The sequence below is a fragment of the Balaenoptera acutorostrata genome, chromosome 11 (assembly GCF_949987535.1).
Source record: "Balaenoptera acutorostrata chromosome 11, mBalAcu1.1, whole genome shotgun sequence".
NCBI classification, from domain to species: Eukaryota; Metazoa; Chordata; class Mammalia; order Artiodactyla; family Balaenopteridae; genus Balaenoptera; species Balaenoptera acutorostrata.
In genome coordinates this window covers 10,087,284-10,113,731 of record NC_080074.1, presented here as the reverse complement: position 1 = coordinate 10,113,731, position 26,448 = coordinate 10,087,284, and the positions used below count along the sequence as shown (strand labels likewise).

Genomic DNA, 26,448 nt, shown 5'->3' with positions numbered 1-26,448 from the left:
TGCCTCAGCACCCTGTATACCCGTCACCAGTGCCCAGTCCACTGTAGGATAACTGCCTGACCTCGATTTCCCACTAGACCACACAGCGGAGGCTGTGCTTGCCTCCACGCCATGTTCCCAGTGTTTATTTCGCACAGCGCCTGGCACGTGGCGCTCTTTACGTGTCTGTTAATTGCGAAAAGAAAGTTGGCTTTGGGCAAGTTGCTTCTCTGAACTCTGGTTTCCTCACCTGTGAAGTGGATTTAATGTGTACTTCAGCAGGCCGTTGTGAGGATTAAATCAAAAGGATACCTGGGGGCTTCCCTGGTGGCGCAGTGGTTCAGAATCCGCCTGCCAATGCAGGGGATATGGGATCGAGCCCTGGTCCAGGAAGATACCACATGCCGCGGAGCAACTAAGCCCATGCGCCACAACTACTGAGCCTGCATTCTAGAGCCCACCAGTCACAACTACTGAGCCCATGTGCCACAACTACTGAAGCCCACGCGCCTAGAGCCCGTGCTCCACAACAAGAGAAGCCACCACAATGAGAAGCCCGCGCACCGCAACAAAGAGTAGCCCCCGCTCACCGCAACTAGAGAAAGCCCGCACGCAGCAACAAAGACCCAATGCAGCCAAAAAATGTATATATATATAAAGGATACCTGGTTCCTGGCACATGGTAGACACCTAATAACTGACATCTACTATTTTAAAATTCCCACACATCCCAGCACTTCTGGTGTGCTGACTCTACAGTTGCTAAGCATTAACATTTCAGTCATTTTGGAGGGTAGTATGGGGTATGTGAGAGAGAACCAAGCCTGAGGATTTCAGTATTAAGGCCCCTCCCAGCCCGGACTAGATGGTAGCTGGGTGTGGCAGGGGACAGAGGGGACGGAAGTCCCTAGCTGGCACCTTACCCTTCAGCAGTCTTTTTCTCTGCAACATTAATTCTCTCCGGAATCTCTCTGGATCCAGTTTCGAGTAGTCCCAGCTATTATAGCTGTGTGGGCAAGGATATATACCTAAGAGGGAGTCAAGAGTGATCGTGAAAACTTCTGCAAAAGAGAAAGGGAGGCAGAAAATGGAAGACAGAGGCCTCTGAGATGCCCCTGCTGGTCCCGGGGAGGCTGGGCTTCCAGCATTATCCCTCCTCTCTCCCCCTAGTACTGGCCTTGTAGCCTTGAGTGAGCCACTTCCTCTCTACGAGACTTTGGTTTCTTCACCTGGAAAATGGAGATGCCCACTCTGCCCTCCTGACAGTGTGAGTGTGAGGATCAGATCACACCACACACGTGTGAACCTGTGACACGCTACACAGATGTGAAGGCATAGTAATTATTTGTTTTCCTGTCTATCTCCTCTGCCTTGAAGGCAGGGGCTGGGTCTGATTCATCTTCGCACCTCCAGGGTTTAGTATTGGACCTGGCACACAATAAATAGGCACTTAGTAAATGTTTGTTCAACATACTATTACACTTCGCTGGGCTTCCCTGGTGGCTCAGTGGTTAAGAATCTGCCTGCCAATGCAAGGGACACGGGTTCAAGCCCTGGCCCGGGAAGATCCCACATGCCACGGAGCAACTAAGCCTGTGCGCCACAACTACTGAGCCTGTGCTCTAGAGCCCGCAAGCCACGACTACTGAGCCCACGTGCCACAACTACTGAAGCCTGTGCACCTAGAGCCCGTGCTCCGCAACAAGAGAAGCCACCTCAATGAGAAGCTTGCGCACAGCACCAAAGACCCAACACAGCCAAAAATAAATAAATAAATAAATTTATAAAAACAAACAAAAAACCATACTATTACACTTTGCTAAGTACCAGAAATGGCTTTGCCCAAAATATTTGATGGCGATGCTTATGGGGCTAATACTTTTCTTCTAAGGGAACCATTTGTTTCAGAGTCCTGACTTCTTGGAGCCTGAATCCTCAGATATTAGAGAAATTCCACTATCTCTCGCAGTTATTTGATTTAGGAAGGAAAAGACCAAAGATTACTTGAAAAATTTGAGCCCTTATGCAAAGCTGCTGTCTTCATTGGACAAAGAAAGCAGACAGGAGGTTTATTACTGGGGGTGGATTAGGGGAAGGAGGCACAGTCTTGGACAAAAAGGGGACTAGGAAGAAGGAACAGAAAGAAAAGAGTCAGAGAATGGGAGGCAAGATTGCATAGTGGTCAAAGACCTAGCTTTGCAGCTGGATAGCCTGGGTCTGAATACCTGCTCCCCCATTTGTTTCCTTTAGGACTTCTTTGATGCTGCATATGTTAAAAGGACTGAATAGGTGTGCAGAAAATAGTCAACATAACAGTCTCAAGCCTACTGTCCTTAAAAAAGCCTGCTTGCAAGACTGGCCCTTGGTTGGCATCTGATACAAAACTTTCCCTAACTACCTAGGAGAAATAGATACATTCCTAGAAACATACAACCTACTAAGACTGAATTATCAAGAAATAGGGAATATAGTTCAAGATGGCAGAGGAGTAAGACGTGGAGATCACCTTCCTCCCCACAAATACATCAGAAATACATCTACATGTGGAACAACTATAGAACACCTTCTGAACGCTGGCAGAAGACTTCCCAAAAGGCAAGAAACTCCCCGTGTACCTGGGTAGGGCAAAAGAAAAAAGAAAAAAACAGAGACAAAAGAATAGGGATGGGACCTGCGCCAGTGGGAGGGAGCTGTGAAGGAGGAAAGGTTTCCACACACTAGGAGGCCCCTTCGCGGGCAGAGACTGCGGGTGGCGGAGGGGGGAAGCTTCGGAGCCGCGGAGGAGAGCGCAGCCAGGGGTGCGGAGGGCAAAGCGGAGAGATTCCCGCACGGAGGACCGGTGCCGAGCAGCACTCACCAGCCCGGGAGGCTTGTCTGCTCACCCGCCGGGGTGGGCGGGGCTGGGAGCTGAGGCTCGGGCTTCGGTTGGATCGCAGGGAGAGGACTGGGGTTGGTGGCGTGAACACAGCCTGAAGGGGGCCAGTGCGCCTCAGCTAGCCGGGAGGGAGTCCGGGAAAAAGTCTGCAACTGCCTAAGAGGCAAGAGACCATTGTTTCAGGATGCGCGAGGAGAAGGGATTCAGAGCACCGCCTAAACGAGCTCCAGAGACGGGCGCGAGCTGCAGCTATTAGCGCGGACCCCAGCGATGGGCATGAGATGCTAAGGCTGCTGCTGCCGCCGCCAAGAAGCCTGTGTGCAAGCACAGGTCACTCTCCACACCTGCCCTCCCAAGAGCCTGTGCAGCCCGCCACTGCCAGGGTCCCGTGAGCCAGGGACAACTTCCCCAGGATAACACACACCGGCCTCTGCCGCCTGCAGGCTCGCCCCGCATTCCATACTCCTCCCTCCCCCGGGCCTGAGTGAGCCAGAGCCCCCTAATCAGCTGCTCCTTTAACCCCATCCTATCTGGGTGGGGAACAGATGACCTCAGGCGACCTACATGCAGAAGCTGGGCCAAATCCAAAGCTGAACTCCAGGAGCTGTGCGAAGAAAGAAGAGAAAGGGAAATTTCTCCCAGCAGCCTCAGGAGCAGCAGATTAAATCTCCACAGTCAACTTGATGTACCCTGCATCTGTGGAATACCTGAATAGACAATGAATCATCCCAAAACTGAGATGGTGGACTTCAGGAGCAACTGTAGACTTGGGGTTTGCTTTCTATGTCTAATTTGTTCCTGGTTTTATGTTTATCTTAGTTTAGTATTTAGAGCTTATTATTATTGGTAGATTTGCTTATTGATTTGGTTGCTCTCTTCCTTTTTATATATATATATATATTTTTTTTTCCTTTTCCTCTTTTTGTGAGTGTGTATGTGCACGCTTCTTTGTGTGATTTTCTCTATATAGCTTTGCTTTTACCATTTGTCCTAGGGTTCTGTCTGTCCGTTTTTTTCTTTTAGTATAGTTTTTAGCTCTTGTTATCATTGGTGGACTTGTTTTTTGGTTTGGTTGCTCTCTTCTTTCTTTCTTTTTTAAAAAATTTTATTACTTTAAAAATTTTTTATTTTTAATAATAGTTTTTTATTTTTTACTTTAACAACTTTATCTTTCTTTCTTTCTTTCTTTCCTTCCTTCCTTCCTTCCTTCTTTCTCTCCCTCCCTCCCTCCCTCCCTCCCTCCCTCTCTCTCTCTCTCTCTTTCTTTCTTTCTTTCTTTCTTTTTTCTCCCTTTTCTTCTGAGCCATGTGGCTGACAGGGTCTTGGTGCTCCGGCCAGGGTCAGGCCTGAGCCTCTGAGGTGGGAGAGCTGAGTTCAGGACACTGGTCCACCAGAGACCTCCCAGCCCCATGTAATATCAAATGGCAAAAGTTCTCCCTGTCTCAATGCTAAGACCCAGCTCCACTCAATGACCAGCAAGCTACAGTGCTGGACACCCTATGCCAAACAACTAGCAAGACAGAAACACAACCCCACCCATTAGCAGAGAGGCTGCCTAAAATCATAATAAGTTCACAGACACCCCAAAACACACCACCGGATGCGGTCCTGACCACCAGAAAGACAAGATCCAGCCTCATCCACCAGAACACAGGCACCAGTCCCCTCCACCAGGAAGCCTACACAACCCATGGAACCAACCTTACCCACTGGGGGCAGACATCAAAAACAACAGGAACTATGAACCTGCAGCCTGAGAAAAGGAGGCCCCAAACACAGTAAGTTAAGCAAAATGAGAAGACAGAGAAATACGCAGCAGATGAAGGAGCAAGGTAAAAACCCACCCGACCAAACAAATGAAAAGGAAATAGGCAGTCTACTTGAAAAAGAATTCAGAGTAATGATAGTAAAGATGATCCAAAATCTTCGAAATAGAATGGAGAAAATACAAGAAACGTTTAACAAGGACCTAGAAGAACTAAAGAGTAAACAAACAATGATGCACAACACAATAGATGAAATTAAAAATTCTCTGGAAGGAATCAATAGCAGAATAACTGAGGCAGAAGAAGGGATAAGTCACCTGGAAGATAAAATAGTGGAAATAACTACTGCAGAGCAGAATAAAGAAAAAAGAATGAAAAGAATTGAGGACAGTCTCAGAGACCTCTGGGACAACATTAAACGCACCAACATTCAAATTATAGGGGTCCCAGAAGAAGAAGAGAAAAAAAAAAAAGGGACTGAGAAAATATTTGAAGAGATTATAGTTGAAAACTTCCCTAATATGGGAAAGGAAACAGTCAATCAAGTCCAGGAAGCACAGAAAGTCCCATACAGGATAAATCCAAGGAGAAACACGCCAAGACACATATTAATCAAACTATCAAAAATTAAATACAAAGAAAAAGTATTAAAAGCAGCAACGGAAAAGCAACAAATAACATACAAGGGAATCCCCATAAGGTTAACAGGTGATCTTTCAGCAGAAACTCTGCAAGCCAGAAGGGAGTGGCAGGACACATTTAAAGTGATGAAAGGGAAAAACCTACAACCAAGATTACTCTACCCAGCAAGGATCTCATTCAGATTTGACGGAGAAATTAAAACGTTTACAGACAAGCAAAAGCTAAGAGAATTCAGCACCACCAAGCCAGCTTTACAACAAATGCTAAAGGAACTTCTCTAGACATGAAACACAAGAGAAGGAAAAGACCTACAATAACAAACCCAAAACAATTAAGAAAATGGTAATAGGAACACACATATTGATAACTACCTTAAATGTAAATGGATTAAATGCTCCAACCAAAAGACATAGACTGGCTGAATGGATACAAAAACAAGACCTGTACATATGGTGTCTACAAGAGACCCACTTCAGACCTAGGGACAGATACAGACTGAAAGTGAGGGGATGGAAAAAGATATTCCATGCAAATGGAAATCAAAAGAAAGCTGGAGTAGCAATTCTCATATCAGACAAAATACACTTTAAAATAAAGACTATTACAAGAGACAAAGAAGGACACTACATAATGATCAAGGGATCAATCCAAGAAGAAGATATAAAAATTGTAAATATTTATGCACCCAGGGACTTCTCTGGTAGCACAGTGGTTAAGAATCCGCCTGCCAATGCAGGGGACACAGGTTCAAGCCCTGGCCTGGGAAGATCCCACATGCTGCAGAGCAACTAAGCCTGTGTGCCACAGCTATTGAGCCTGCACTCGAGGGCCCACGAGCCACAACTACTGAAGCCCGCGCACCTAGAGCCCATGCTCCGCAACAAGAGAAGCCACCACAATGAGAAGCTCGCGCACCACAACAAAGAGTAGCCCCTGCTTGCTGCAACTAGAGAAAGCCCGTGCACAGCAACGAAGACCCAATACAGCCAAAAATAAAATAATAAATAAATAAAAGTAAATTTAAAAAAATATTTATGCACCCAACACAGGAGTACCTCAATACATAAGGCAAATGCTAACAGCCATAAAAGGGGAAATCGACAGTAACACAATCATAGTAGGGGACTTTAACACCCCACTTTCACCAATGGACAGATCATCCAAAATGAAAATAAATAAGGAAACACAAGCTTTAAATGATACATTAAACAAGATGGACTTAATTGATATTTATAGGACATTTCATCCAAAAACAACAGAATACACTTTCTTCTTAAGTGCTCATGGAACATTCTCCAGGATAGATCATATCTTGGGTCACAAATCAAGCCTTGGTAAATTTAAGAAAATTGAAATCATATCAAGTATCTTTTCTGACCACAACGCTATGAGACAAGATATCCATTACAGGAAAAAATCTGTAAAAAATACAAACACATGCAGGCTAAACAATACACTATTAAATAACCAAGAGATCACTGAAGAAATCAAAGAGGAAATCAAAAAATACGTAGAAACAAATGACAATGAAAACACAATGACCCAAAACCTATGGGATGCAGCAAAAGCAGTTCTAAGAGGGAAGTTTATAGCAATACGATCCTACCTCAAGAAACAAGAAACATCTCAAATAAACAACCTAACCTTACACCTAAAGCAATTAGAGAAAGAAGAACAAAAAAACCCCAAAGTTAGCAGAAGGAAAGAAATCATAAAGATCAGATCAGAAATAAATGAAAAAGAAATGAAGGAGACAATAGCAAGGATCAATAAAACTAAAAGCTGGTTCTTTGAGAAGATAAACAAAATTGATAAACCATTAGCCAGACTCATCAAGAAAAAAAGGGAGAAGACTCAAATCAATAGAATTAGAAATGAAAAAGGAGAAGTAACTACTGACACTGCAGAAATACAAAGGATCATGAGAGATTACTACAAGCAACTCTATGCCAATAAAATGGACCACCTGGAAGAAATGGACAGATTCTTAGAAAAAAACAACCTTCCAAGACTGAACCAGGATGAAATAGAAAATATAAACAGACCAATCACAAACACTGAAATTGAAACTGTGATTAAAAATCTTCCAACATGGGGCTTCCCTGGTGGCGCAGTGGTTGAGAATCTGCCTGCTAATGCAGGGGACACGGGTTCGAGCCCTGGCCTGGGAAGATCCCACATGCCGCAGAGCGGCTGGGCCCGTGAGCCACAACTGCTGAGCCTGCGCGTCTGGAGCCTGTGCTCCGCAACGAGAGAGGCCCGCGCATCGCGATGAAGAGTGGCCCCCGCTTGCCACAACTGGAGAAAGCCCTCGCACAGAAACGAAGACCCAACACAGCCAAAATCAATCAATCAATCAATCAATCAAACATACGCATCTGATTCAAGATCCTCATTAAAAAAAAATAAAATAAAAAATAAAAAAAATAAAAAATAAAAATCTTCCAACATGGGGCTTCCCTGGTGGCGCAGTGGTTGAGAGTCTGCCTGCCAATGCAGGGGACATGGGTTCGAGCCCTGGTCTGGGAAGATCCCACATGCCGCGGAGCGACTAGGCCCGTGAGCCACAATTGCTGAGCCTGCGCGTCTGGAGCCTGTGCTCCGCAACAAGAGAGGCCGCAATAGTGAGAGGCCTGCACACCGTGATGAAGAGTGGCCCCCGCTTGCCGCAACTGGAGAAAGCCCTCGCACAGAAACAAACACCCAACACAGCCAAAATAAATAAATAAATAATTATTTTTAAAAAAAATCTTCCAACAAACAAAAGCCCAGGACCAGATGGATTCAGAGGCGAATTCTATCAAACATTTAGAGAGGACCTAACACTTATCCTTCTCAAACTCTTCCAAAATATAGCAGAGGGAGGAACACTCCCAAACTCATTCTACGAGGCCACCATCACCCTGATACCGAAACCAGACAAAGATGCCACAAAAAAAGAAAACTACAGGCCAATATCACTGATGAACATAGATGCAAAAATCCTCAACAAAATACTAGCAAACAGAATCCAACAGCACATTAAAAGGATCATACACTATGATCAAGTGGGGTTTATCCCAGGAATGCAAGGATTCTTCAATATACACAAATCAATCAATGTGATAAACCATATTAACAAACTGAAGGAGAAAAACCATATGATCATCTCAACAGATGCAGAAAAAGCTTTTGACAAAATTCAACACCCATTTATGATAAAAAAAACCTCCAGAAAGTAGGCATAGAGGGAACTTAACATAATAAAGGCCATATACTAACCCACAGCCAACATCGTTCTCAATGGTGAAAAACTGAAACCATTTCCACTAAGATCAGGAACAAGACAAGGGTGCCCATTCTCACCACTATTATTCAACATAGTTTTGGAAGTTTTAGCCACAGCAATCAGAGAAGAAAAAGAAATAGAAGGAATCCAAATCGGAAAAGAAGAAGTAAAACTGGCACTCTTTGTACATGACATGACACTATATGTAGAGAATCCTAAAGATACTACCAGAAAACTACTACAGCTAATCAGTGAATTTGATAAAGTAGCAAGATACAAAATTAATGCAAGAAATCTCTTGCATTCCTATACACTAATGATGAAAAATCTGAAAGAGAAATTAAGGAAACACTCCCATTTACCATTGCAACAACAACAAAATACCTAGGAATAAACCTACCTAAGGAGACAAAAGACCTGTATGCAGAAAACTATAAGACACTGATGAAAGAAATTAAAGATGATACAAACAGATGGAGAGATATACCATGTTCTTGGATTGGAAGAATCAACATTGTGATAATGACTATACTACCCAAAGCAATCTACAGATTCAATGCAGTCCCTATCAAATTACCAATGGCATTCTTCACAGAACTAGAACAAAAAATTTCACAATTTGTATGGAAACACAAAAGACCCCGAATAGCCAAAGCAATCTTGAGAAAGAAAAAGAGCTGGAGGAATCAGGCTCCCTGACTTCAGACTATACTACAAAGCTACAGTAATCAAGACAGTATGGTACTGGCACAAAAACAGAAATATAGATCAATGAAACAGGATAGAAAGCCCAGAGATAAACCCACACACATATGGTCACCTTATCTTTGACAAAGGAGGCAAGAATATACAATGGAGAAAAGACAGCCTCTTCAATAAGTGGTGCTGGGAAAACTGGACAGGTACATGTAAAAGTATGAAATTGGAACACTCCCTAACACCATACACAAAAATAAACTCAAAATGCATTAAAGACCTAAATGTAAGGCCAGACACTATCAAACTCTTAGAGGAAAACATAGGCAGAACACTACATGACATAAATCACAGCAAGATCCTTTTTGACCCACCTCCTAGAGAAAGGGAAATAAAAGCAAAAATAAACAAATGGGACCTAATGAAACTTAAAAGCTTTTGCACAGCAAAGGAAACCATAAACAAGATTAAAAGACAACCCTCAGAATGGGAGAAAATATTTGCTAACGAATCAATGGACAAAGGATTAATCTCCAAAATATAGAAGCAGCTCATGCAGCTCAATATCAAAAAAACAAACAACCCAATCCAAAAATGGGCAGAAGACCTAAATAGACATTTCTCCAAAGAAGATATACAGACTGCCAACAAACACATGAAAGGATGCTCAACATCACTAATCATTAGAGAAATGCAAATCAAAACTATAATGAGGTATCACTTCACACCAGTCAGAATGGCCATCACCGAAAAATCTACAAACAATAAATGCTGGAGAGGGTGTGGAGAAAAGGGAACCCTCTTGCACTGTTGGTAGGAATGTAAACTGATACAGCCACTATGGAAAACAGTATGGAGGTTCCTTAAAAAACTAAAAATAAAACTACCATACGACCCAGCAATCCCACTACTGGGCATATATCCTGAGAAAAACATAATTCAAAAAGAGTCATGTATCACAATGTTCACTGCAGCTCTATTTACAATAGCCAGGACATGGAAGCAACCACCTAAATGTCCATCGACAGATGAATGAATAAAGAAGATGTGGCACATATATACAATGGAATATTACTCAGTCATAAAAAGAAACGAAATTGAGTTATTTGTAGTGAGGTGGATGGACCTAGAGACTGTTATACAGAGTGAAGTAAGTCAGAAAGAGAAAAGCAAATACCGTATGCTAACACATATATATGGAATCTAAAAAAGAAAAAAAGAAAAAAAAATGGCTCTGAAGAACCTAGGGGCAGGACAGGAATTAACACGCAGATGTAGAGAATGGACTTGAGGATGTGGGGAGGGGGAAGGGAATGGCATGGACTTATATATACTACCAAATGTAAAATAGATAGCTAGTGGGAAGCAGCCGCATAGCACAGGGAGATCAGCTTGGTGCTCTGTGACCAACTAGAGGGGTGGGATAGGGATGGTGGGAGGGAGACGCAAGAGGGAGGAGATATGGGGATGTATGTATATGTATAGCGGATTCACTTTGTTATAAAGCAGAAACTAACACCATTGTAAAGCAATTATATTCCAATAAAGATGTTAAAAACAAACAAACAAACAAAAACTCCCAACAAAGAAAAACCCGAGTCCAGATGGCTTCGCAGATGAATTCTACAAAACTTTTAACTCCAATCCTTCTCAAACTCTTCCAAAAAACTGAAGAGGAGGGAATACTCCCAAACTCTTTTAAGGAGGCCAGCATTATCCTAATGCCAAAGCCAGATAAGAATACTAGAAGAAAAGAAAATTACAGGCCAGTATCCCTGATGGACCTAGGTATAAAAATTCTCAACAAAATAGTAGCAAACAGAATTCAACAGCACATTAAAGGGATCATACGCCATGATCAAGTTGGATTTATCCCTAGGATGCAAGGATGCTTTGACATACAAAAATCAATAAATGTGATACACCACATTGATGAAATGAAAGATAAAAATCGTATGATCATCTCAATAAATGCAGAAAAATATTTGATAAAATTCAACGTCTTTTCATGATACAAATTCTCAACAAGTGGGTACAGAAGGAGCATACCTCAACATAATAAAGCCCACAGCTAACATCATACTCAAATGTGAAAGGTTGAAAGATTTTCCTCTAAGATCAAGAACAAGGGTGGGTTTCCCTGGTGGCACAGTGGTTAAGAATCCGCCTGCCAATGCAGGGGACATGGGTTTGAGCTCTGGTCCGGGAAGATCCCACATGCCACGGAGCAACTAAGCCCGTGCGCCACAACTACCGAGCCCGCATGCCACAACTACTGAAGCCCGTGCACCTAGAGCCCGTGCTCCGCAACAAGAGAAGCCACCGCGATGAGAAGCCTGCTCACCACAACGAAGAGTAGCCCCCGCTCGCTGCACCTAGAGGAAGCCTGCACGCAGCAACGAAGACCCAATACAGCCAAAAAAAAAAAAAAAAAATTACAAAAATAAATAAATAAACATATTTCAAAGCTATGAAAATCTAAACAATATAGTACTAGCAGAAAAACAGATCAATGAGACAGAATTGAGAGCCGAGAAATAAACCCATGCATATATGATCAACGAATACTTAACAAAGGAGCCAAGAATACTCAATGGGCAAAGGATAGTCTCTTCAATAAATGGTGTTGGGAAAACTGGATACTCATATGCAAAAGAATGAAACTGGACCCCCTTACACCATTCACAACTCAAAATGGATTAAGGACTTAAATGGACCTGAAATCATAAAACTCCTAGAATAAAACCCAGGCAAAAAGCTCCCTGACATTGGTCTCGGCAGTGATTTTGGAGGGTATGATACCAAAAGGACAAGAAACAAAAACAAAAATAAACAAGTGGGACTACATTTAACTAAAAAGCTTCTGCACAGCCAAAGAAGCAACAAAATGAAAAGACAACCTACAGAATGGGAGAAAATATTTGCAAACCGTATGTCTAATAAGGGGATAATATTCAAAGTCTGTAAGGAACTTATACAACTCAGTAGCAAAAAACCCCAAACAATCCAATTAGAAAAAGAGAAAGGATCTGAATAGATATTTTTCCAATGAAGACATACAAATGACCAGCAAGTACATGAAAAGGTGCTCAACATCACTAATCATCAGGGAAATGCAAATCAAAACCACAATAAGATTATCATCCCTCATCTATTAAAATGGCTATTGTCAAAAAGACAAGAGACGACAAATGCTGGCGAGGTTGTGAGAAAAAAGGAAACTCTTGTGTACTGTTGATAGGAATGTAAGTTGGAACAGCCACTATGGAAGCAGTATAGAAGTTCCTCAAAAAATTAAAAATAGAAGTACCATATGATCCAGGAATCTCACTTCTGGATATACAGCCAAAGGAAATGAAATCACTATCTCAAAGGGATATCTGCACTCTCATGTTCATTGCAGCATTATTCACAATAGCCAAGACCTGGAAACAACCTAACTGTCCACTCACAAATGAATGGGTAAAGAAACTATGGCATATATACACAATAGAGCATTATTCAGCAATAAAAAGGAAGGAAATCCTGCCGTTTGTGACAATACGGATGGGCCCTGAGGACATTTTGCTAAGTGAAATAAGTCTCACAGAGAAAGACAAATACCGTATGATCTCACTTATGTGTGTGTAATCTAAAACAGCCAAACTCATACAAGCAGAGTAGAACAGTGGTTGCTGGGGGCTGGGGGTGGGGAAAATCAGGAGATGTGGGGCATAGGGTACAAACTTGCAGTTACAGAAGGAACAAGTTCCAGGGATGTAATGGACAGCATGGTGACTACAGTTAATAACACTGTATTGTACACTTGAAAGTTGCTCTGAGAGTAAATCTTTTTATTTATTTATTTATTTATTCGTGTATCTATTTTAGTTATTTTTGGCTGTGTTGAGTCATTGTTGCTGCGCGCGGGCTTTTTCTAGTTGCAGCGAGCGGGGGCTTCTCTTGTTGCGGAGCACGGGTTCTAGGTGCGTGGGCTTCAGTAGTTGTGGCACGCAGGCTCAGTAGTTGTGGCGCATGGGCTTAGCTGCTCTGCGGCATGTGGGATCTTCCCGGACTAGGGCTCAAACCCGTGTGCCCTGCACTGGCAGGCGGATTCTTAACCACTGTGCCACCAGGGAAGTCCTGAGAGTAAATCTTAAATGTTCACCATAAAACAACAACAACATGATGGGGATTATGTGAGGTGAAGGATGTGTTAACTCACCTGCTTGTGGTAAAAACTTCACAATATATATGTGTATCAAATTATCATACTGTACACCTTAAACTTCCATAGTGTCCTATGTCAATTATATCTCAATAAAGCTGGGGGAAATTTTATTCCCTAGCTGACGAGAGTGACTCACTGCGCCTAGACTGTTTATATAACAATGTAGCTGATGCTAAACACCTGCTTCCCTGGAACTTTGGTGCTTGATAGACAGAGGTGCCTCCATGACCAGCCTGCAGTAAAACCCTTGGGCGCTGTTTCTCTAATGGGCTTCTGCGCAGAAACATCACACACATGTTGCTACGTGTTCACTGCAGTGGGATGAGGGGCTCTGTATAACTCCTCACGGGAGGAGGAGGGCTGCACGTGAATTCCTCCAAACACTGCCTGTCTTTCCCCTTATGATCTGGCTGTGTACCCTTACTACATCGCAATAATAAATCTTAGCCATAAATACAACTGTATGCTGAGACCTGTGAGTTTTACCAAATCTCCTAATGTGGAAGTGATCTCGGAGACCCTCAACAGTAGGAAATGTGAAAGGTGCTTACTTAGCACAGTATCTAGTACACAGGGAACCTCTCAGCTTTCAACGACCTTAGAGGATGTCTGGGTTGAGATGGGGGATGTGAGGAAGGAGACTGAAAAGTAATTGACAGGCAAACATCAAGCTGGCACTGTGTGTGCTGCAGGGAGAGGGGGACGGCAGTTGGGTCAAGTGGGGTCACAGTGGGGGTGGAAGGTGGGATTATCTAGCCAGCACACTGCTTTTGGGTTCCTGGGTCCATCGGCCTACAGCACATTGTTAACTAACAGGGCTGTGCCGAAACCTGCTCCCTGCCGATGCAGCTGGGGACGAAAGGGGACTAGGAATGTCTCAGAACTGTTTGAGGATCATCAGTACTCCTCGGGCTCTAACCACACACTTTACTTTCTTGATTGTCAAGGAGAGAAAAGAACAACTGCCTCGATGAAGAGGTGTGATGGCAAACAGGAACCTACCTGGGCTCGGGTGGAAGACGTGTTTCTGGAATTGCTTTCCCCGGGAGAAAGTAGCCACCTCTCACCTGAAATCCACAGGCTCATGGTGTTACAGATGTCAGACTTGAATTCGTGAGTGTTGAACCAGGACTGAGGGAAGCAGCAGCAGAAGCTGGTGTACAGGGCTTTACTCAGAAGTGATGTCAACCTCTGGGGGGCAAGCAGAGCTCAGGCAATATTCTGGACATTTCCACACCCAGAAAAGAGCCCCTGACTTCAGAAAGGACTTGTGATAAAACTCTCTACCTGACACCGTGCTGCCTTCCTGTTCACGAGGGAAGCAATTTCTATCTGCAGCTGCCCCACATCTCAGTGGACCCCTTACCCTACCTGGGACCACTCCTCAAACATCATGCTATGCTGGCCAGCAAACCCCCCTCCCCCAGCTCCTCTGCATGTGGTCTGTGCCTCAGCCCCTTCTACAACCTGGCCAAAGATTAGCGCACAAGATGACAAAGTACATTTGACATACCCATCTTGCTGTCTCCCAGAGATAATATTAAGTCCTACTTCCTGGGTTTTTTTTTTCCTTTTCTGTGCATAAGTGGTACTGTTGTTGCTTTTTAACTATGGTTAAGGTCAAATTATACATTTATATTTGGCTTTATTAATTTAATATCATAACATAAATACTTCCCTGGGTTACTATAAACTCTTTGGGATTTTTTTTTTCCAGTAGTGACCTTCATAATATTGTGCTGAGTGACCATATCAAAATTTACTTAAACATTCTGCATCTGTGGATGTTGTCTTGTTTCTAGGACTTTGCGTTACAAATTAAGCAGAATAATTATATTGATTTATTAAGCTAGCTCAGTGTCTGGCACATATTAAGCAATCAAAAATTTGTTGAATGCATAAAAAATTTGCTGAATGCATAAATGAAAGCAGCTTTTACTATATATTCAAATATGACTTCCAGAAGATGGTATAATAAGAGTAACAATAGCAGCTATTATATATTGGGGGCTTATCATGTGCTGGGTGATACGTCAGATGCCTTACAAACATCATCTCATTTAATACTTAGGACAACTCAACGAGAGAGGCATTATTATCCCCATTTTATGGGTGATGACACTGAGACACAGAAAGCCTAAGCAACTTGTTAAGCAGACACTTAACTAGTATAAGTGCCTTTCAGCCCATCTGTACCAATTCACTTCCCACTCAGGCTGTCTGAGTGCCATTTCCCTATGTCCTTCATAACACTGGGAATTACACTTTTTAATCTATGCAATCTTGCAGGTAAAAAGATGTATCAAAGGATTGTTTTAATTTGTATTTTCAATTATTATTATTATTTTTTTGGGCCGCACCACACAGCATGTGGGATCTTAGCTCCCCGACCAGGGATAGAACCTGCGCCTCCTGCAGTGGAAGCGTGAAGTCCTAATCACTGGACCACCAGGGAATTCCCTCGATTGTTGTCAAAGGTGAACTTTTTCTCCCATTTTTATTTCTCCCCTGGTGAATTTCTGCTTTATGTACTTTGTCCATTGGTCCATTTTTCTTATTGATTTGTAGGACTTCTTTATGTTGTGTGGCATATATGTTACCAGTATTTTTGCATAGTTTCTCATTTGCCTTTTAACTTTGACTGTAGCAATTTAAATAATTTATATAGTTAAATCAGTCTTCATCTTTATGGTTATTCCCTTGGGGTCTTATTTAGAAAGTCCTTCCCCACCCCCAAATCATGTAAATATTCACTTATATTTTCTTCTAGCAACCCTTTTAGTATATATGTACATACATATATAAAAAGTACACATGTATATTCATAATTTTAATATCTCATGCTTACTTAAATACTATAGAAATAAATAAAATATAAAAGGAAGCTTCTTATAACCTTATTCCCTGGAGAAAATAAGCATTGCTATGAGATTGGTAAATATTTTTCCAGACATTTTTTTCTACTCATAGGCACACATACATATACATATAATTTTTTTAACATGGAGTTTTGTTTTTCACTTGAAATACATCATTACATCTTCCCTATCAGTATATATAGATCTACCTTATTTTTGATAACTGCTGCATTACAAGTCAGTATATGAAGATATCACAACTTACTAATTACTCCCTTATGGAAAGCACGTTAAGGGCATTAACTTGGCACCAGAAGTGAATAGCTATCTAATGTGATTTTTTTCCTCAAAAGCGATTGATGCTCACTTTTAAGAGAGCCTCTTCGTAGTGGGACCTGGATTCACCAGACAAAAGAAAGGCATAGTGCTGGGCTATCCGGTCGAACAGCTTGCTCTGGACTTCCTTCTTTGGCTACCAGGAATAAAAACGGAAAAGGAATTACTAGAGCCCCTTGTTGAAGCGGCCAAGGACTGGGAATCTTAACTAAGTATTTCTCTCATTTTTAGGAATCTTATTCTCAAGGTATTTAATCTCAAATTATTTATGAAATAATACACTGATTTGTTTTATAGGATCTATAAAACACATACAGAGAGGCAGAATGTTGAGGAAAGCACCCAAACTCTGGGCCAGGAGGTCCTGACTTTACTCTCTGCCCTGCCATTGACCAGCCATGTGACACGGACCAGTTCTTAATGCTCTGGGGAGCTGCAGGACATGGTGCAATGTTTACAGCCCAGAGTGTATGGACGAGGGATGGGTGGGGAAGGGATAGGGTGTGACAGATGAGGCTGCCGGGGCGGTCCGTGGAATCAGAAGGGCTTACAGCCCATGTTAAAGAGGCTGGGGTTTGTCCCACAGAAAAATAACCTAAGTGAGGGAGAGAAGCCATCGGATTTGCATTTACCTGGTACCTTTCATGAAAGATCCACCAGAAGCTATCCAGCCATATGGCTCTTACAGAAGGAGAAGAGAGAAACTGCTCTAATTCTCTATCTGAACAGAAAGACTTGAAAAGAAACAAAATTCACATGATCATGGCTATTGTTTATTTATTTACCTCTTTGTTCTTTGAAATTTACCTGGGGCCACAGCCAGATTCATAATCATCTCCACTCAAAACCTGCTTTTCCGCCTACGTTCCATGGCTTGTTACTGTCATTAATCACACCACCTCCCCGCCAGTCATCTTTGGAGTCAACATACTTTGGGGTCAACTTAAAAGAAAAAAAACACCTAACCTTTCAGTGAGTGCCAACTATTTACCTTGCCAGGTGTTTTTACGTGTTCTCATTTAACCCCTACAATAATCATACAAGGCCTGTGTTATTATCTCCATTTCACAGATGAGGAAACTGAGGACTAAACTGATGAAGTCACAGGAATTCCCTGGAGGTCCAGAGGTTAGGACTCTGCGTTTTCACTGTTGAGGGCACGGGTTTGATCCCTGGTGGGGGAACTAAGATCCTGCAAGCCACGTGGCACGGCCAAAATAAATAAATATATTGCTGAAGTCTCTTGCCCAAAGTAACACAGCCAGCAAGTGGCAGAGCCAGGATCGGAACCCATAACTCTAGGCAGTTGCTCTATGCTGTCATCTGTGTTCAGTCAATAATAATCAGTAACAACAAACATATAGGTATTATACAGATGCAAATCACTGGACCATGAAATCCTGCTGAGTTAGCAGTAAGCATATGGAGTTCTAAAATTAGAACAGAATTATCAGTGAACTCAGAGAGGCAGAAAATTCAGGCTTCATTGTCCTAAACTGGGTCTTGAACCTTCCCTGACTCCAAAGCTGCTACCACAATAATATGTAACATTTGTTGAATGCTTGCTATGTATCAGGCACTGAGCTATGCCGTTCATTCATTATCTCACTTTATTTTTCATCATCTATCTCTGCGGTTGGTGCTGGATGATGGAACTGTTATCCCCAATTTATAGAAGAGAAAAATGAGGATCGAAAGGTTAGGATTCTTGCCTAAGCTTACACAGCCTGGGAGGCTCAAGAGCAGGCAGCCTGGCCCCAGAGACATGGTTAGGCTGCCTCTCCTCTTACCATTAGGAGGAGCAGAGATCTCTCTCTTGCCCCCATCCTGGATGCAAAGGGAAAGACTCCTTGGCACTCCCTTCAAGCCTACAGAAGCGGGGGGCATGGTGCATTGATACACAAGCCACCCTAGTTAGCAAGGAGCTCTCTGAGCCCTGCTCTTGGCTTTGTCTTTTCCGCCATTCCTCACGTTTCCTTAGAGAGGCAGTATCGTCTGAGAGGTGGAGAGCACAGACTCTGATACCGCACTGCCTGGATTCTAATCCAGCTCTTAAGCTTATTAGCTGCGTGACCCTGAGCAATGTTATTGAAACTGTCTGTGCTCAGTTTCCTCATCTGGGAAATGGAGATGATGATGACGACAGTCTCTGCCTCCAGGACTGCTATGAGGGTTAAATGAATGAGTGACTCACACAAGGAGCACACATACTCACTTAGAACAGTGCCAGGCACTTAGGCAGCACTTGTTAAGAGTGTGCTAGTTCTTTATTGCTTATTTATTCACACTCCTGCTTCCTTTCAAAAAGATTTCATTTCAGCTCTTCAACAGATATTTATCGAGCACCTAGGTGCTCGCGATGTTGATGGAGAGTCCCTGCCCTGAAGGTGTTCACAGGTAAACAGACATTTGAGAGAAGGAATCCCAGGAGGAGGCAAGTAAAAGTTTGGGATGGCCCCCGAGCAGGATGGAAGAGGGTCCCTTTAAAGGCAGGGCACAAATCTGCCTTGGGTTTCCTGGGAGCCAAAGAAAAGCAGGAACCAGCATCAGTTATAAGACTAAAAGCATTCCAGTAGATGCACAGTTTTTCTTGGGATTAAGGTCTAAGGAAAACATTCCCCAGGGGACCTAAAAAATGGGACACTAAGTAGCATAGTATTCGCTGTCTTGGGGGCCACCCACACAGCAAATGGAGCAAGAGCCCACGTGGCTGGGCCAGCGGGCCTATCAGGGGCAGCAAAGATGGCTGGGAGGTCTCACAGGAATGGCGGATCTGTGAAACACACCATCCATTTCCAAAGGTCTTTCTTCCATTTTTAAATTACAGAAAAAGGAAGAAGAAAAAACTATAATCTTCTACACCTGAAACTAACACAACATTGTAAATAAACTATATTTCAATAAAAAATTTTTTTAAAAACTACAATCTTATTACTCAGAGAATGCTAGTGATAGCTATGTATGGTTTCACCCCAGATTTTCCTGTGTGTGCTTACGTAACATTGTATTGCAGAGTTTTAAATACTGATGTTTTTCAATTAACAACATAGCATAGCATGTTAAAATACACTCTTCATAAATATTCATTGTAGTGGCTAAGTAGTCCATCATGTATAAACCAAAAAAGACTGTACTGTTCTTCTATTATTGATCATTAAACTTTTCTGATAACATTGATAATAAAAACTATCATTTTCTGAGCAATTATGACTTAACTAAGTACTGTGCTAAGTGTGCTTATGTATATTATCTTATTTAATTTTCCAATAATACTTCAAGGTAGAGACTATTGTTATCCCTATTTTTTAGGAGAAGAAACTAGAGCCCAGAGAGCTACTTAACCACCAAAGACGTACTGCCCTCCAGTTCCTTGCTGTCACAAGAACCACGTGGTGGACATCTTTTTACACTGTCCCGGAGAGAATGTGATGCTCTGAGTGCCTGCTGCCCCTCCACCTCTCTGATAAAGAAAGCAGGGGATCAGGCACCTGACCCCAGGGTGACCTCTGCCTGCCCTGGGGACCAGCACCTGCGGAAAGGCCGCTTACTGACTGCAGTCTATGCCAGAGCCCGGCACCGGAAATCCAGCAAACACCATGGTCATACTGGGCAGTGACTGGCCTAAGCAGATCACTGCTCTTAGGAAGTCTGAATGCAAGATGGAACAGAGGTAGAGACACAGCCAGAGAGAGGGCAGCAGGGAAAAATCATGAAGAGGGGGAGAAGAAGGCAGAGAAGGGAGAGGGAGACAGGGAGGAGGAGATGGGGGTGGGCAGGGAGAGGGAGAAAGAGGGAGAAATGGGGGTGTGGTTTGAAGCAGCAGTGAGAAGTACAGATAGAAGAGACTGAAAAGCTGGGTCCCAAGAATGCGGGTGGGAGTGACTAGTTAGGAGCTGAGGATACAGTGGTCATAGCTGCTTTGGGGACCCTGGAGTTGTGCCATCGTGAAGGGCGATGAGGCACAGCCGTAACGCTGCCAAGACCATTTACTGGGCCTCTTCCCGTCTGCACCCCCCCCTCACAACTATCCCCCAGCTCCTGAGTGGCCAGCGTTGTCTCACACTCACACAGGTTCTTCAGGGCCTTCGAATTCTCCCTTCCTTCCTTCCTAAGGAACCCAGTGTGAACTGCTCTCCAAGTGGGTGACTCACCCCAAGGGGTACCACAGGGTATGGGAAGCAAATATTCTAATTAATGTCTAATTAAGAAAAAAAAGAAATTAAATTTACCAATATACAACATTGTGACTGACAACAGAACACATATACCATTTATAAAGAAACATATATCATGAGGGTGTGAACTCAAAATGTTGTGCTAATAGGATACGTGATCAGAACAGTTGCGAGACCAGAGGTCTGGGAGGAAGGATGTAGGTTTTGGAGGAAACGTGGGCCTGGTGTCTAATCTCATCTCAGTCACTTGCAAACTGTGTGGCCCTCACCAACTTAATTGCCACCACTCTTGGTTTCCTGGTGTGTAAAACTGGGACCACTGTGTCTGCTGCGCAGGTTGGTGTGAAGCTGGCTGGATATCACAGAGGGGCTGCCACTCTCTTTCCTTACCTTGCCACTAAGGGGGCTTCTCTCAGCCTGGATCACATTGCCCACCATGTCATAGAAGTCCACCCCATTTGGAAGGCTGTTTGGCTTAGAGTCGTCAAACTGTGGATACTGGTACAGCTCTGCCAGCATATTTTTGTCCGCTGTTTTCTGAAGAAAAAAGCAGAATATGAAATTGGGGTCCATCATTTTGACAGTTTAAAACAATACAGTATCTGCTCCTTTTTATCACGGAGACAGTATAACAACCTTATAGACAGAGTGCGTTATAGAGTGCGTTCATGATCCCAGCACCCCTTACCAAACACCTATATATATTATTTCCACTTTCCCTTTCTGGCTTTGAGCACATGTATACAAATATGTATGTTACTTCAATCATTTTAGAATACGTATATGTATACATACATTTTTATGTCCTGCTTTATCCACTTAACTTTAGATTTTTCACATTGTTACACTGTCTTCAAATTTATCATTTAAAATAATGTATCTTGTTAACAAGATTGCTTTAGCTTAACTACTCACCGATCACTTCAAATTAATATTATTTATTAGTAACTTGGAGCATACGGTTCACCCCTTTGGGGTTATTTATTTAGTATGAATTTCTCAAAATGGCACTATTAGATCAAAGGATACAACTATCCCTATGGTTCTTAACATATACATTAAATGGATTTTTAGAATAAAAATAAAATATGACTATAAAAAATGTAAAAATACAGAAAAGTAGAAAGAGGAAACCAATTACCACCACCCAAAGGCACCTACTGGAAACATTCTGAGGGACTGAGTTCCTCTCTAACTGGGCTATGGCCTTGACAATGGAAGAACTCAGTGATTAACTGCTTTGACTCTGAGTCAGATGTCAGCTCCCCCATTTACTAGCTGTCCTGCCTTGAACAGGACATTTAAATGCGCTCAGCCACCATCATGGGTAGTATGACAGTTTCAATGCAGACCGTCAACCATCGGGCTTTATGCTGTGTGGCTAAAAAGTGAAAAAAGGATAACGTGTTCCCCAGCATTTCAAGGTTTGAATACACACGAGCTGGGTAGTTTAAAGAGCCAGCTTAGGAGGATCTTAACTGGGGCGGCTGTACGGCGGGGCCAGGCTGCGGTTGCAGAGGCAGCAGAGAGAGCCTGGCCGCAGGTCTGAGGATCTGAGAGGGAAGCAGGGCTCCGCCACCGAAAAGCTGCCTGATGCTGGCCACGTCCTCTGACTGCTCCTGACTGTCAGCGTCCCGGGCTAGCTGCAGTGATCGACAAAACCAGCACTGCTGTGGCAATGGGCCCCGTGGAGCTGCGCAGCACAGTGGCTGTGTGAACTGAATCTGAACTCATTGTTTCTAAGGGCAAACATCTTCTGAGTTCTAAAAATAAACAGACAAATGACCTCTAGAACACTCCTCATTCTACCTTTTTGAGGCGTTATGAGAAATTCCAGCATTATTAAAATACTTTAAGATTCTCAAAAAAGGGAACTCTGCCATTTTCCTGCGTAATCACCATCCAGGTGCCAGGTTTCCCCTCCCTGGGAATAAAATCTAGTCCATGCCCAGCAGAAACAGACCGAGCAATAGATCCCTTACCCTTTTGATAATGAAAGATTTGACATTCCTGGATTCTGAGCCTTTGCAAATACACTGAGATTTTCTTTCGCTCTTTTCTGCAGAAGTATGGAAGAAGAGAAATAGGATGTGAGTAACCACGGGGTCTGTCCACTGCTGTGTGGCAATCATACCTGTGATTTTTCATCCAACCTGAGCAGTCAGATGACACGCACACTATTAGTCTCCCTAGATCCCACCTGGGTTGCTGACTTACTAAGATTCCCCTCATTTGATTAGACTGCTTGAGCCAGAGAAGCAGCCAGGAGGAGTAGATAAAACGTGGGCTTTGAAGTCAGGCTGGGGAGAATCCAGGACCTGCCGCCGACAAGCTGTGTGGCTTTCGGCAAGTTGTTCCCTTACCCCCAAGCCTATTCTCTCATCTATAAAACACTTTGTACGGCACCCGCCTCACAGGTAGGGGGCATTAGGAACCTTTAACAGGGGGATCCGTATGAAAGCACCTGGTGCAGTGTGTCCCATACAGGTCGTTTGGTGTTGTCCCTCCCTCCTTCCTTGCCCAATGCCAAGAAGTCAGATTAAAGGCTCTTTCAGAACAGGCTAAAAATATCCTCATCTGAAACTCCAGACTCCGACTCAATTACATTTTAGATACTAAAAAACCAAACCCCACAAAAACACCATCAAGGCTATGAGAAAGGAGTTTTGCCTCTGTCTCCCAAGCCGCCGTGACTTCTCTCTCCTTTTAAAGCCTTCTTCTCCATCTCATACTTCTCAATTGCCTTCAAAAACCAAAAAAGAAATGGGGTTTTAGGGGTTAGTTCAAATCTTAGAGGAGGGCAGGGGTCAGGGAGTAGGCTGTGCAAAAGGCCTGGAACAAAGTTCGTGGCAGGGCCTTGCTGTCTCCCACTAGGTGGTAGGGCCTTGGTGGCCGTCTGTGTCACTGACCTCATCTCCCTGAGTGTCACCACCGATATGTCCCCCGCCCCCACGCTCTCTCACCTGCCCCTCCTCCTGGCTACGCTCCTGAGGAGTACAGGACTGGGAACAGGGTTCCGATCATGGCTCCACGGGTCACAAGCTATTGTTTGACCTCTGTAAAGGGGGATAATAATACCTGCCTCCCAGTGCTCTTATAAGGATGAGATATAAAGAATTTAATACGCTTTAAAACACTAGCACAGAGGCTTTCAGATAGGAGCTGCTCAAAAAAGGGTAACCATTATTATTATTAATCATCATACCCCTGACCTCTCAAGAGATTTCTCTTGATCTCTGACTCCTCTTCCCCCCCATCCTGCCAAAAAGGGAGGAAAGGAAAATGAATGTCAGTGACCCAGCAAGTTGTACTGATTGTCAACCAGCCCAGCGTTGAGCTTGGGTAACAAAGTTAAAGTATGATTATGTCTTCACCACCCTCAAGGAATTTACAGTCTATTCAGAGAACCAAATCAACATAGGTGGAACAATTAAGTCCTAAACTGCTATGTTTAGGATTCAAAGGAGTAAGATGGGTATGGGCTGGAGCAGTCACAGAGGACTGGCCAGAAGTGGCGGGGCACGAGTGTTGGGAATACGAGGGATGCGGCATCTCTCCTTAGCTTGATAAACCGTGAAATGCCCCTCCAGCCTTCCCCCGCCTTTCTCCTGAGCTGGCAGCCCCGGCCTGCACGATGAGCTAAAGGTACTGGAATGTGCGCAGGTGTGTGTGCGTGTCAGGGAAGGGGTCACACTGCTAAGCCTATGCATCAACACTATCACTCCAATTAAGTACACCAGAGAAGGCATGATGGATGAATGAATCGGATGGGTGTGTGTCAATACAGCCATGTCTTTGATACCTGCCAGGATGTCACTGTAGCTGATATTGTCAGGGCCCGGAAGGATGGACAAGATTTGCACAGAGAAAGAACAGAAAAGATAGTTGAATGCTGGAGGAAAAGCAAGTTTTAGGGCAAGAATGATGAGACCTGAGTTTGCATTTGAGACGACAGAAGGACCTACAGGTGGGGCTGTTCCCTGGGAAGGCAGCTCCCAAACCTGGCTGATGACCAGCCTTGCTGCGGAAGTATTCAGATATACAGATTCATTAGAATCTGGAATAAACACCCAATCCAAGGAATAAACATCATTCCTTATCGGGTTCTGAACTGTTTATTTATTGTGGCCCCCGAGTTGTTCTCTATTTAAATTTAAAAAACAATAAATATTTTACATGGTACAAAATCAAATACGGTAAAAAGTCTCCTTCCTACTGCTCACCGCAGACCCTTAGTTTCTTGCACAGCTTTCTAGAGATATTCTGTACCTATTCAGATGAGAGCATACACAGCACACAGGCCTGTGCCTGGCTCTTTTCACTTTTAGTTTTTAAAAAGCTCCCAGGGGAGTCTGATGATCAGCTAGGTTTAGGTATCACTGCTCTAGGTAGCCGGGAATATGAGACTGAAATACAGGTGAGAAGCTAGAATTTGCAAACATATCATTCATTCCACGAATCTTCCCTGAGCACCTACTAAAAGCCAGGTGCCGGGCCGGTGTCCAAGAGAAGATGCAGCCGTGAGCAGTGAAGCCCGTCTCTGCCCTCCGAGGGCTCAGAGACTAGCAGGGAGAAGCCGGTGATTACGAGGTGATCGGTGCTGCTGTGGGGAGGGACAGGATGCCAGGAGGGCGCCCTGAAGGGGCACCTACACTGGTCTTGGGGTGAGGGTGCAGGGAAGGCCTTTCCAGAGGCAGTGGCCTATCGGGAGAGGAAGGAACACGCCTACTGCTGGAGTGAATGGTGAAGCTGTGACAGTGGGTGAACAAGCTCCCAAAGGAAGGAGACTGGCAAGAAGAGCTAGGCAAGTTCACGGCCAAAGGCTGGGGGGGAACCCACATTTAGGGCATGGGAGAAGGAATAGAAATAGGACATGGCTGTGGGGGAAGTCGGCGGGGGAGTGTCTGGGTCGCGGAAGGAGACGGCTCACTCATTTGCTAGTACAGCTATTAAACACTCCTTATGCACCAGGTACGTGCTAGGCGCCATCTGGTAGGGCAGCGTGGAGCCTGGTGCTGACGTGGGAGAAGCAGCCATGCAGTCAAGGCCTGATGGATAAAGGGCAGGGCACACCGCAGCCAGCAGAGGTTGGGCAGGGTAGCCCAGGGGTGGGCTCTGGTGGCAACAGGCAGTCAGCATTTGCCAGATCTGACCAGCTGCCTGCACAGAGGAGCAGGAAGGATGCTTCCTCCAGGTCACGTGATGATCCACAATTGCTCCTGCCAGCCCTGTCCTGCTGCCGAGTGGCAATGAAGAACACCAAGGAGCTGTGCCGATGCTGGGAAGCCTTGAAAAGCCACCAGATCCTGCTACTGGGAGGATAATCTCATTCATTTTCCTGGTTCTAAAGTTATCTTTAAAAAACCCACAGAACTGACATATAAATACATTCTTGTTGTAAAATACCCAAACGTTACAGAAGTAGTCAGAGTAAAAACAGTTTACCCCCTTCCATCCCACTCCCTTTCCAGAACTGACTCCATCTGATATACATCCTTCCAGACTTCTCCCCTACACATTTATACATATATAATGTCCTTCCTGTGGGCCAGGCACTGATCTAAGGGTTTTCAGGAGTCTTAACTCGTCCAGTTCTTTCAGAGATAATACATCTATGAGGTAGATATGTTATTAATGTTATCA

The 26,448-nt window shown here is 43.8% G+C and overlaps 1 protein-coding gene across 1 annotated transcript in view; it reads right to left on the bottom strand.

The window, feature by feature from the left end:
• The window catches only part of FAM227A (family with sequence similarity 227 member A), an 88,969-nt gene that overhangs the window by 45,463 nt on the left and 17,058 nt on the right, over positions 1–26,448 (bottom strand). The window contains 7 exon segments of the mRNA XM_057556551.1: positions 842–1,007; positions 14,504–14,627; positions 16,662–16,766; positions 17,263–17,364; positions 21,196–21,342; positions 22,788–22,864; positions 23,476–23,548. Of these exon segments, the coding sequence (XP_057412534.1) occupies positions 842–1,007; positions 14,504–14,627; positions 16,662–16,766; positions 17,263–17,364; positions 21,196–21,342; positions 22,788–22,864; positions 23,476–23,548 (794 nt within the window).